Source organism: Polistes fuscatus, unplaced genomic scaffold, assembly GCF_010416935.1.
Source record: "Polistes fuscatus isolate 324 unplaced genomic scaffold, CU_Pfus_HIC Scaffold12, whole genome shotgun sequence".
NCBI lineage: Eukaryota > Metazoa > Arthropoda > Insecta > Hymenoptera > Vespidae > Polistes > Polistes fuscatus.
This window is the reverse complement of record NW_025113020.1, coordinates 3,992,936-4,004,518: the sequence shown is the minus strand read 5'-3', so window position 1 is coordinate 4,004,518 and position 11,583 is coordinate 3,992,936. Positions and strand designations below refer to the sequence as shown.

Here is an 11,583-nt window from a genome sequence, read left to right as displayed (position 1 = left end):
ATATAAAAAAAGAACAAAAAATAAAACTATAATGATAAGAAACTAAATAACCTCTACAAATACGTATTTACTATTGTCGTATAAATATAGGTTATGTAAGCATAATCGTGTAATATATTATACATATACGTATGTATTTATTTATTTTGTCCCTAGAAAAAATGAGAAAGTTTCGTTTAATATTGAATACATTTTATTATTGAGAGATTATTTCGTTTCAATTTTGTTTATTTTGATTATTATTGATTGAGGGTGTATTATAATAACGAATTGTTGGAACGCATGACGTTATTGTTGTTTTACGTAATTTTTCATATACGCTTTGATTAGTCGATGGAGTAAATCTTACACTCTTGTACGATTTTGAATTTGGAGTTATACTAAAAAATTAAACGTACATGTGTAATTATTTTTCTCTAACGATATAATGAAATAAAAAATATAATAATACCTATCATGATGCATTCTTCGTGCATCAATAAGCATCTCTCTGCGATTAAAAATAGTTTGAACATTGGAACATTGTTTATTAGAATTAATTAATTTCATATTAATTGTTTCCATTTCTTCTCTTAATTTGCGATATTTTTCAGTTATTACTTGCGTATTTTGAGCAAGCTTATGATATTCTTGCTTTAATAGATTATATTTTGTTTCCTTCAAAGTTAAATACAATATTAGATAAAAAGAAAAAAAGAGAAGTAAGATATTGAAGAATAAGTAAGATGTACAATTTGATAAAAACGACGTAGAATAATGTTATTTTGAGTATTTTGGAAATTAGCTATTTCAGGTAATGATTGTATAGCTTCATTTAATGGAATAAACAAAGATGATACTTTGGGTAATAAAGGTTCTTCCAATTGTAACGATGCCACATCCCCATTATTGCATCTTAGACAAGGTCTCAAACCTACAGTAATAATAATAATAATAATGTATAAACATATACATATGTATTTACAACTAAAGAAAGCACATTCATTTGTAGTAAAAAGATATTATCAATATATGCTTTCTTTTTTATATCCTGTGCCAAGTTTAACATGATTACCTTCACTTAAACAATTATCACAGAATATATGCCCACATTGAGTTATTCTAAATGGTTTCTTTCTTCTGTTTTTCGTAGAATAACATTTATTACAAATGTAAGTATTCATTTGTCAAAATAAAATATAATATATTTAACTCGTATAAGACAATTAGTATTTAGTGTTTTGTTAAATAAACTTACTTATTTTTCAAGAAATAATTTACATTTGAATGTTAAGCATGAAGTATCATTCGTATGAGATTCGATAATTCGATATTTTAAGCAACCAATCATTTGAAGCCAATCATTTCGAATTTTGACCAATTAACTATCAATATTTAGGCGCAATTTTATGAAATATTATTCATTTGTATTATACATAGTACACATATATAATGATAATGTTGTATGCGTTATAAATCGATACACGGTACGAAAAAGTTTCTTAATAAACAAAATTTAACCTCATTCCAATGGCAGAAAATGTAAATTCAATTTTTAAATTGAGAATATTTATCCAAATTTCATGTTTTATAAAAATTCTCAAGGTTTGCATTTTCTGCGATAGAAATTTGGTCATTAATAAAGTTAAAAAATTTCGAATTATAACGCCGTAGATACGTGATAAAGAGCCATGTACAAAGAAATACATAAAATTAATTTTATCATAAATTGAAAGTATATAGATACATATTAAAACTTAACAAAATAAAAGAGTTAAAGAAAGTTTAGATTTAATTGTTCAACTAATATTATTGCGGAATATCCTTAGCTACTTATATAAAATTATACATGATCGAAGATGTACACAATGATAGATCACTAAAATAAAATGAATATATTTAAAAGTAAAAGTACTCTAGTTGCGGGTAAAGCTCGCAATGAGAAAAACCTAGTTAACTTTGCGTAAGCGCTATGACACCATTTTGTCCGATCATTCCACCTTGTGATACTACTGACAAATTTGAAGATTCATTAATGCTAACAGGAGATGTAGAGTGATTATTTACACTAGTAGCAGCTAATGCTTTATTGCGCAATTCAAATACTTGTTGTATTGCTTTGCGAAAGCATAAGAAATTGTAATCTATAACACCTGTAATTCCATCAAAATTCATAAGCGATATAATATTGATTTATACATTTTATGCCATAAAAAGGAAATAATATCTTACCTTGTCTGTCAAAATTATCCTCTCTCAAAATGCAAACCAAGGCTAAAAATTTATTCACTTCGCGCAAGAATAAAATTGTGCCATTATTTAATTTAATTAAACTAGAACTTTGATTATCAAATGCCGCTGCTTCCAAATCTTCTCTCAATCTAATAGAAAAGAAACATTCAATATAATAATTATTAAGATAATTATAAAAATATATTTATTTACCCATATATGCAAGAGACATCGATAACTACGTCAATCATATCGCAGCAAAGTTCGTAACTTTGCATATCTACGGGAGAACTGTCCGTTGCAATATAAATTTTGGACACCACATCGAACAGAAACGCTTTCTCAATTGCAGAATTCTATAAAACATTATTCATATTTTACATTTAATAAAAGTAATGTTAAAATAATAACTATGACGAGTTTATACGTACCGATATAAGTATATTTAATAAATTTTCCAATGTTGGTAATTGCGGTATTAATTTTTGAACGACTTTACTGAAGGCCTCGAATATGCTGTGATCATATATAGACGTCAAATGAAAACTAAGATGTATCTGATCGCATCCTAAAAACAAATTTCTAACAATAGATTTACACGTCTATCAATAATAAGCGATATTAATTTTTTGTCTTTTTATGACTTACCAGAATCTGCTAAATCATCGTTAGCCCTGGTGTGTATGTCCCTTTGCGTTTCCATTTTACAATCATCAGATAGTCCATCAACTTTATGAATGAAAACTTCAAATTTAATAGCTTGATTGACCTTATATGCTTTTGTGACTGTTAAATGAAGTTTATTAAGAGCTTCCATATAGTCATCCTGCGCATCTATTACAAAGACTAATGCACCGCAACCACCGAATATCATATCGCTATCAAAAGTAGGATCAAAGAAATCAATTTGTCCAGGGAAATCCCAGATTTGAAATTGAACGAAGCTAGAATTACTTATATCGTCTTTGATCACTTTGTTTGTACTTTCCAAGAATAATGTTTCGTTTGGGGACATTTTGTGAAAAACTACTTTTTGTATAGACGACTTTCCGCTTCTGAAATATATCAGAGAGAAAATGAAATACATAAATACATATTGACGTATTAACATAAAGAAATATGAAAATTTTTATTACGCGTGGTAACAGATAAGTCAGATAGATTCTTGGGTGAGTTATTAAAAAATATATATACCTTCTAAGACCCATTAAAAGTATTCTAGGTTTTTGTTCTCCTGCTAAAGGATCCGTAGATACTTCGGCTTCCCCATCGAAGGGGGCATATCCAAAATCCTTTGGAAATGAATCAACATCATAACCTGATTGAAATTGATCGTCATCATCCTAGAGAATACAATAGATCATGATGAATAAATAAATAACGTCTATAATCTATTCGATAACAAAATAATAAATGATCATTTAGTATGTTCATTCTTACCATATTTATTTCACAATATTATTGCCAAATCTATTGAATTTCCTATAAGGTTAATTTTAGTTGATATCATTCAAATGTAAGAAAATAATCAGACTTGCGATAAAGAGGGCAAGCCCAATGTTGATAACAAAGAGAAACTACCAACTGACAGAAAGTACTGATCGCGCATATGATTCTTTAACATAATCTTCTATTTTCAGATGGTAAATAGAAAAATCAAACTACATGCAATATTGATGTTTTTCTACATTTATCCTGTTTTGCTATCTATCGATAATATACGGAGAAAAAAGAGAGATAATTTTTATAATATTTTCTTCTCAGAATGAATAATAAAAAGAAAAATATTATAATTATGATAAATTAATTGCTTCCAAATATTCTCCAATTATTTTACAGTATAGCTTTATGACGAACAATAATATAACACGATATTTCGATCTTTCGATACTTCGATATTTCGATATTTCGATATTTCGATATGTCGATGAATTTTAAAATGGCGGACGGAACGCGTGGTAGTCAACCAGAGGAAGAAAGGGCGCTTCATGGTTCTTTTCCGGTTTTGGAGTTTCGTGACGAAGGTAATGCAATTCGAACTAGTTTGAATACTTAAGAAAATCTATAATAATCCAACGATGCGTCGAGTCGAATGATCTGTGATTAATAATATTTGACGTATTTGTTTAGTATATTTTCGATAGAGTATAAATTTTTTGAAGAAAAATTATCGTTCATATGGAGATCGTTTTTAACCTCAACAAGTATCACTTTGTGCAATTCTCTTTGGTAGTTTTAGTTTATTATGTTATTCTATTTATAGGACATTTGTTTTTATTTAATATAGTTTTTTTTTTATGTGAATGAATCCTATTAATTGTTCGTATCGGTTGATGATTATTTACACGAAAATACGAACATTTGAAATATTGATGTTGTCTAATTAAAACTTGTATTGTTTTTAAACTTAATCCAAATATCGTGTGTGTATTATTCTTTGTTTATATGATTTATTAATTAATACGTATATACACGTATCCATTATCAAATATTCTTGAGATCCTTAAGAATTTATTTTGGTTCGATGTGATGGATTTGAAATACTCGTTACATATTTAAAAAGGAAAAAAGTTGCATTAAAGTAATTTTCTTTTTTTTTAGCATAAAGAATGAAGCAAATTGTAACCAACCAGACGGTAAAGATCCCTGAGGGATTGACCGTTACAGTCAAGTCTCGCTCTGTAACGGTTAAAGGACCAAGGGGTGTTCTTAAGCGCTCCTTCAAACACCTTGCCCTGGATATACGTGTAAGCATTATTTATTTAAAAAGTAGATCTGAGGAAGAAATATATTTTTTATGATGATTTATATTTGGATTCCCCTTCATTTTTTATAAATGACAAATTTATTCTGATACGAATGATTAAAAGTAATAAATGAATTTCTTGTATTAGAATATTATTACATATTTTTTCTTGATATTAATTATAGATGATTAATCCAAGGCTATTGAAAGTGGAAAAATGGTTTGGGACAAAAAAAGAATTAGCTGCAGTGCGTACTGTATGCTCTCACATAGAAAATATGTTAAAAGGAGTAACAAAAGGGTATCAGTATAAGATGCGAGCTGTATACGCTCATTTTCCTATTAATTGTGTAACAACTGAGAATAACACGGTAATTGAAATTCGAAACTTCTTGGGTGAGAAATATATACGACGAGTTAAAATGGCTAATGGTGTAACTGTTACGAACTCTGCCAAACAAAAGGACGAATTAATAATCGAAGGAAATTCGTTGGAAGATGTTTCACGATCTGGTATGCAATAAATGCATTGCACATTGATATTCTATAAAATTTTGGTATATAATTGAAATAATTTCTAATCACATATATTTTTATTTTAGCTGCGCTTATTCAGCAATCTACTACCGTGAAAAACAAAGATATAAGAAAGTTTTTGGATGGACTTTATGTTTCCGAAAAAACTACCGTTGTACAAGATGATGAATAAATGTTCTTAGACGAAAATTGACATTTCATTTTATTGTACTATTAATTAAAATAGATATTATTTATAATACATTTCTAAGTCCACATTGTAATATCTACAATTTTATTGTACTACTATGTCATTTGATAATCAATTTTATAATACATACGTGAAACATAGTAATTTATACAATTTTTAACATAGCAAAGATAAAATAGAATGCATTAGAATACATTGGATTTTTGAAAATTGGCGCTTCTTTTATTTAGTTGATGTACTTGCCACAGGAGAGCGTTGGTAACCTATTATTATTTCTACATAAATATTTGTTTGTTAACATCGGAATTCATAATTAGAATGAATTGAATGAATGTTTTATTTTTATAAATGTTTACCTCGTCGAAATAAATTGAGATATATATATATATATCTATATGTAATAAATTTCGAATAATATTAAAATTATGTCGAAAGAATTAGTGAATATTGACGGGAATGTTAAAAGAGTTCAGAAGGAAAACCTAACCCCATACAAAGTTGCTATTGTTATGTTGATAAAAGAATATTGCAATGAAAGTCGTAAAGGTAATTAATTTTAAAAGATAGATTTTATTTCTTTAAATGTTTATTATTGTAAAATAATACATGTTTAATTATGATTCAGCTATCGTGGTAAGACGTGATTTTTGTTTAGCAGCAGTAAAGTTGATTCAGGTAAGCTATATGTTTATTATAAAATAAACAGTAAATAATATAGATTAGATTTAAGTCAAAAATGATCTCCTCTTAAAAATTATTTTCTTTTTCTTTTTTCTAGTCACCCGATATGGAATTGTATACCTTATTAAATATATTATATAGTAGCGAACATATTTATTCTTTTGGACACGAGTTAGAACTTCAATTAAATACATTGTTAGAGAAAGGTATTGAGGGATTGTTAGATTTATTCGATAATCTTGGAAGATTAATGAAATCTACGTTAGATCATGCTATTGCTGTGCCTTTACTAAATAAAAATTCTGTTCTCGGGTTATATGTAAGAAGAATAATAATATTTTTTGAAAAATTGCCCTTCGATCAATCCATTTTGTTATATGAAGATCTTAAGAACTATGTTAAGAATAAATCTAAAAGCCCTGAAAATACCGATATATCCTCTTGTTTAAAATTTGACGAACCCTACATTTACAAGTAAGTTTTTCTTTGTTAGTATACGTCATTCGATAGATGAGAAATATCTCATAAAGTATTACAATTGATAGTGATAAAAGTACTACCGTATGGAGTGGAAGGCAAGCAGAATTATTAGTCGCGCAACAAGCGCAAGCATTAAAAATGGACGAACACAAGGCCATGTCACCGGTCGATCTACAAATTCTTATAAAGAAACTTCTCCGCTCTAGTCCTTATTACGCCGAAGCTGTAAGTATATTCTTTTATAATTATTTGATAAAAAGTAAATATTTATTATTTTTGCACACATATTTACTTTTTTCAGCATTATCTGAGCTATTTGAATTGCTTACGCATAAACGAATACTGCAGTGCAATAGATAGTCTTTATCATTGTTTCGACAGATTAGCACCATCCGAAAATCGTTCTACGCCTGAAGACAAATCGAGGATGCTGAGATATGCAGCGTTAAATCTTGCAGTACTCCATGCTCATTTTAATCATAAGTTTGTATAATATTTTGTATAATATTCTTACTTATTAATGCAATGATCAATGTTATATATTTGTTGCGAAGGAAAGTAGCGGAGGAAGCTTTGAAAGAAGCTATTATGATGGCGCAAGAAGCAGGGGATAATGTTTGTTTGCAGCTAGCGCATGCTTGGATGTATTACCTCACCAGCAATAAGAAGTATGTTTTCATAATATTATTTTTATTATAAAGTTTTTATAATATTTGACAATTTTTGTAGAGGTCCTTTAATAGAAAGATCTCTTGGAAAAGCTAGTATGTTAGGAATTACATATACCACGGGCTTAGGATTAATTGCTCTTTCTCATTATTCTGCTTTGGAAGCTAAGCCTCCTTCTCAAATTTTTGAGGTATGTAAAAGTTAAATATGACAAATGTTTGATATTAAATGTTGGTGCATTTATTTGTAGACATTAATGAAATCGGATGTGTTGAATTGTCAACATTCTATGATCGATCTAATGTCATTGACTTATTCTGAAAAATCAGCGCTCTGGGCGTATTATGGAAAAATGGAACTCTCTTCGGTTTGTTCTCAACTTCTTCTTTTGCATAACGCAGGAAGTAAAAGGCAAAATGTATTCAATGGAACTTCAACTTGTCAAGCGGTTGTAAACGTTGCTAATATTTTAGTAGAGTTTGGCGAATACAATCTCGTCGATATAGTATTAGCTCATGCAAAAGAAAGATTTCCTAATCATCCGTCGAACAAGGTTTAACAAATTATTGACTTTAGGTATATTAAAATAATTAAATGTTTATATTTTTTAAAATTGCATATAAAAATATTTACAGACATGGATGTTGTGCGAACAATTATATGAATTTACAAAAATGATGAGACGCGAAAGGTGGAGCGAAGCTGATGCAATAGCTTCTCGCATATCTAGTTTAGATCCATTGGAATCTAAGTTTAGGTAATGTGAATGATATGCTTTATTATATAAAGATAATAAAAGATTAATCAATTTTATGAAAATATTATTGATATCTCGAAATTGTAGGCAAGCAGAAGTTTCTTTAGCCAAAGGAGATTATCCAAATACTTTGCAGTTAATCGACAGTATTGAAAAGGTCTCCGATATAACAGCAGAAAATCGAGTACGCGCTATGATTCTTTTGAGTCAAATAATGTGCGCATCTTTCTTATCGGGAAATGAAACAGTGGGAATCAATTCGTTAGTGATTCTTAACAAAGCATTGGAATTAGCTACCCATAATAATTTATCCTATTACGAAGCTCTTATCAAAATGCATCTGGCAAATATACAAGTAATTATATACAAGTAACTTCATTTAGTTCGTGCGGATGCAAAGATAAAGAAATATACATATATTGTATTTTTTTGTAGTTACTCATGGGGCTACCTTCATTGGCAATGAACTTAGTCGATGAAGCTATCACGCATACGTTAGCTCATGGTGGATGTTATGAACAAGGGAGAGCACTTATTTTGTATGCTAAATGTTTAGTCAGTACTGCTACCTCAACTTTGACAAAATTACGAAAGGAAATAATCTTAAATGCTATCAAAGCGTTGTCTAAAGCAAAGGATCACTTCAACAAAGTCGAAGCATTTGGTAAAATACGTAGTGTATTGAGTTTACAAAGTATAATGTACAATGAGATAGATATGAAATTTGAACGGAATCAGTGTTCATTAGAATTACGCCGGTTTGAGGAACAATTTCCTACAAAATTGGATAACATTTGTTTATATTAAAACGTAGGTAGTGATTTCCACATTCTAAGATTGTTCTTTATACGTTTGCTTTTTAAACTATTTCTCCAAAATCTTGTCAAATTTTAATTAAATCCAAGTTAAATTGTTTCAATTGTAATTTTATCCTTATCGGTTGTTACTCATGTTGTTATTCATGTTGTTAGTCATGTTGTTAGTCATGTTTTATATGACAACGGTACTTCGGCGCTGTGGTCGTCTGTCACATGTCATGTGAAAAGTGATAAACGTGATATGTATTTGCATATAATCCGAAATCAGTTACAACCTAATGAGAATCGTATGAAAAAAGCTGATGACCGATAAGGGGGAATATATACAGTGTAAAAAAAGTATTATGTAAGATTTATTTATGCTTTATATATTTATAAATATATATATGTAAGATAAAAAATTAAGCGTGTATGTAATGCACTGAACAATGCTAGATTTTCTTAAGGAAAAAACTGAAGAAAAATGGAAGATGACTTCCTGTGAATAACGCGTCTCTTTATGAGCAAGCAGATGTTAAACAAAACAACGTTTGTCAAGTTTATATTTCAATACGTTATTAATTAATCATTTGAATAGTAGTTGTTTTTGTAAAAAAAAAAAAAACATGATCGGAAAAGCCAAGCAACAACGTAACATCGCTCTTTTTATTTCATCTCGAGAAAAGCCAAACAAAAAGTCAAAAGCAATAGCGTTTGTTTTAATACTATGTTAAAAGAAAAAGATCTCATTTAATTTGTATACCAAATAAAAAAGGAGTTCATCTACTAATACGTTGTGATAAACATCAATGTTTTAAATGACAAATATTTCTTTCAATTGAATATTGTTTGTTCTTAAGATTGAGTCATATATTTAATTTGTAATATTACTTAATGAAATATTATTACACATATATATATATGTTACCGTAAAAGCCGGAAATTTGCCATTGTTAGCAGTTCCTAGGCATTGTCAACAATGCAAAGCGTCTCTAGACAAAGTCGGAAACAGAAGAATTCTTACATCATCTCTTCAGCATTGAAAATAATCATTGATATCCTATAGAATATCAAATTACAATTTAAGCAACGTTGAAAAGAATTCATTATCGGGCACATGCACACACAGCATATGCACCCCCCCCATAAACACACATACACTTTTGTGTGCGTGTTAATTAAAATGAATGTTTGGAAAGAAAAAAAGAATGTATTAATGATTGTAAGTTTCGATAACTGAAGAATAGTATAAGTTGAACGAGCGGTAAGGAAAGAACTTCAGGGTTTTAGAGAAGTAATTAGAGATTTCAGAGAAGTATATCGAAATTTCTTTTGAAAATTATAACGAGTTGCGCGTATTGCTAGAATTTAACTTATTTGTGAAATTTATTATTCACATTATTTATATTTCAATAAATTTAATTCTACATATATATTGTTTAGAGGAACTGTTAATAGTGATAAGATTAAGAATAATATTATGTAATTATTGTACTATACTAATAATTCTTATACTAGCTAATCGTTTTCTTTTTCGTTATGATTAAAGTTCACTTTGTTTCGGGAACAAAATAGAATTTAATTTATGTTAGATTAATTTGATTCATTCTTTTCAAAGTTACAACAGGAAATAGGGGAAGGAATTAGTTTTTGTTTGTTACGTTTGTTATAAAAGATTCTTCAAATTGTTATAAGTGAAAACAAAATGACTATAAAATCAATTATGTAAGTACAACTTACATTAATTTTGATATTTATTAACTATGTAGATTTTTTTCTTATGTTCTCATTAGTAATTTTGTACCATTTTTAGCTGGTGTGAATCCCTTATACCATCTGATTTAAGGATTGCTCTAGAAAATAATTTAGAGATCAGTGAAAGAAACAGCAAAAATACTAATAGTTATATAACATATATAAAAAATTTTAGAAACATTAAGAAGATAAACAAACAAATTTATTCTTATATTTTTAAAATTTTATTATATATCGAACACTTTGAAAAATCTAAAATGAAAGCAAACATTTTAAAAGGGTGTAAATTAGAAAAGAAAAAAAGCAATGTATTTACAATATTTGCCCCAATTTTAGCTGATGACGATTCTCTTGTCAAATTGAAAGATATGATTTTATTGGAAGAAATAACTTTAAATGATATATATAAGCATTTTTATTATGCTAAAGTTGTAAAAATTTCTAAGAAGAATATTGATTTTGTCATAATTAATAAGTACGTATCGCAATGAATATATTTAAAATGTTTCATTTAATTTTACATTTAATTGTAATTACAGTTCTCTACTTGAATTTAATAAGAATAAGAGATATAACATCAGTTTAATAGAGTCGGAATGGCCTATGAGAATATGTCATTACGCTTTGAAACAAATTCGTTGTAATTATTTAACGTCATTGATATATCCAGAAATTGGAACGAATAGAAATTGTTCGAGTTTGTAAGTTTGTATTTGTCGTTATTAATAAACTTTCTTTAAAATATTTTACTTTTCTAAAT

At 28.2% G+C, this 11,583-nt stretch overlaps 4 protein-coding genes across 7 annotated transcripts; 2 read left to right on the top strand and 2 right to left on the bottom strand.

Moving 5' to 3' along the window:
• Window positions 1-210: 210 nt before the first annotated feature.
• Window positions 211-1,689, bottom strand: LOC122513147 (RING finger protein 212B-like). Its single transcript, XM_043629421.1, has 4 exons — window positions 1,055-1,689; window positions 732-913; window positions 452-657; window positions 211-380 (listed from the first exon to the last, which is right to left on the bottom strand). Exons 1-4 carry the CDS (start codon window positions 1,161-1,163, stop codon window positions 218-220), a joined length of 660 nt encoding a protein of 219 aa, XP_043485356.1. The 5' UTR covers window positions 1,164-1,689; the 3' UTR covers window positions 211-217.
• Window positions 1,690-1,758: 69 nt separating this feature from the next.
• LOC122513146 (ras-related GTP-binding protein C) lies at window positions 1,759-4,065 on the bottom strand. Its single transcript, XM_043629420.1, has 7 exons — window positions 3,652-4,065; window positions 3,406-3,554; window positions 2,860-3,266; window positions 2,643-2,779; window positions 2,425-2,567; window positions 2,212-2,360; window positions 1,759-2,132 (listed from the first exon to the last, which is right to left on the bottom strand). The coding sequence occupies exons 1-7, from the start codon at window positions 3,652-3,654 to the stop codon at window positions 1,933-1,935; spliced, it is 1,188 nt and encodes a 395-aa protein (XP_043485355.1). The 5' UTR covers window positions 3,655-4,065; the 3' UTR covers window positions 1,759-1,932.
• Window positions 4,066-4,137: 72 nt separating this feature from the next.
• LOC122513149 (60S ribosomal protein L9) lies at window positions 4,138-5,683 on the top strand. The gene is made up of 4 exons (XM_043629422.1): window positions 4,138-4,235; window positions 4,813-4,958; window positions 5,143-5,470; window positions 5,560-5,683. Exons 2-4 carry the CDS (start codon window positions 4,821-4,823, stop codon window positions 5,664-5,666), a joined length of 573 nt encoding a protein of 190 aa, XP_043485357.1. The 5' UTR covers window positions 4,138-4,235; window positions 4,813-4,820; the 3' UTR covers window positions 5,667-5,683.
• Window positions 5,684-5,773: 90 nt separating this feature from the next.
• LOC122513145 (anaphase-promoting complex subunit 5) lies at window positions 5,774-11,567 on the top strand. Of its 4 annotated transcripts, none has more exons than XR_006302692.1 (13): window positions 5,774-6,230; window positions 6,310-6,359; window positions 6,463-6,839; window positions 6,911-7,070; window positions 7,147-7,328; window positions 7,400-7,513; window positions 7,575-7,704; window positions 7,765-8,067; window positions 8,150-8,271; window positions 8,359-8,626; window positions 8,707-9,081; window positions 11,160-11,298; window positions 11,363-11,567. XR_006302692.1 is itself a non-coding variant. In XM_043629419.1 (12 exons), the coding sequence occupies exons 1-11, from the start codon at window positions 6,110-6,112 to the stop codon at window positions 9,076-9,078; spliced, it is 2,199 nt and encodes a 732-aa protein (XP_043485354.1). In that variant the 5' UTR covers window positions 5,774-6,109; the 3' UTR covers window positions 9,079-9,081; window positions 11,363-11,457. The 4 variants fall into 4 exon arrangements, 2 of the variants coding, with proteins under 2 accessions (XP_043485354.1, XP_043485353.1); XR_006302691.1 differs by lacking the exons at window positions 11,160-11,298; window positions 11,363-11,567 and adding exons at window positions 10,687-10,793; window positions 10,882-10,962; XM_043629419.1 differs by lacking the exon at window positions 11,160-11,298 and having other exon boundaries at window positions 11,363-11,457.
• The last annotated feature ends 16 nt before the right edge of the window (window positions 11,568-11,583 follow it).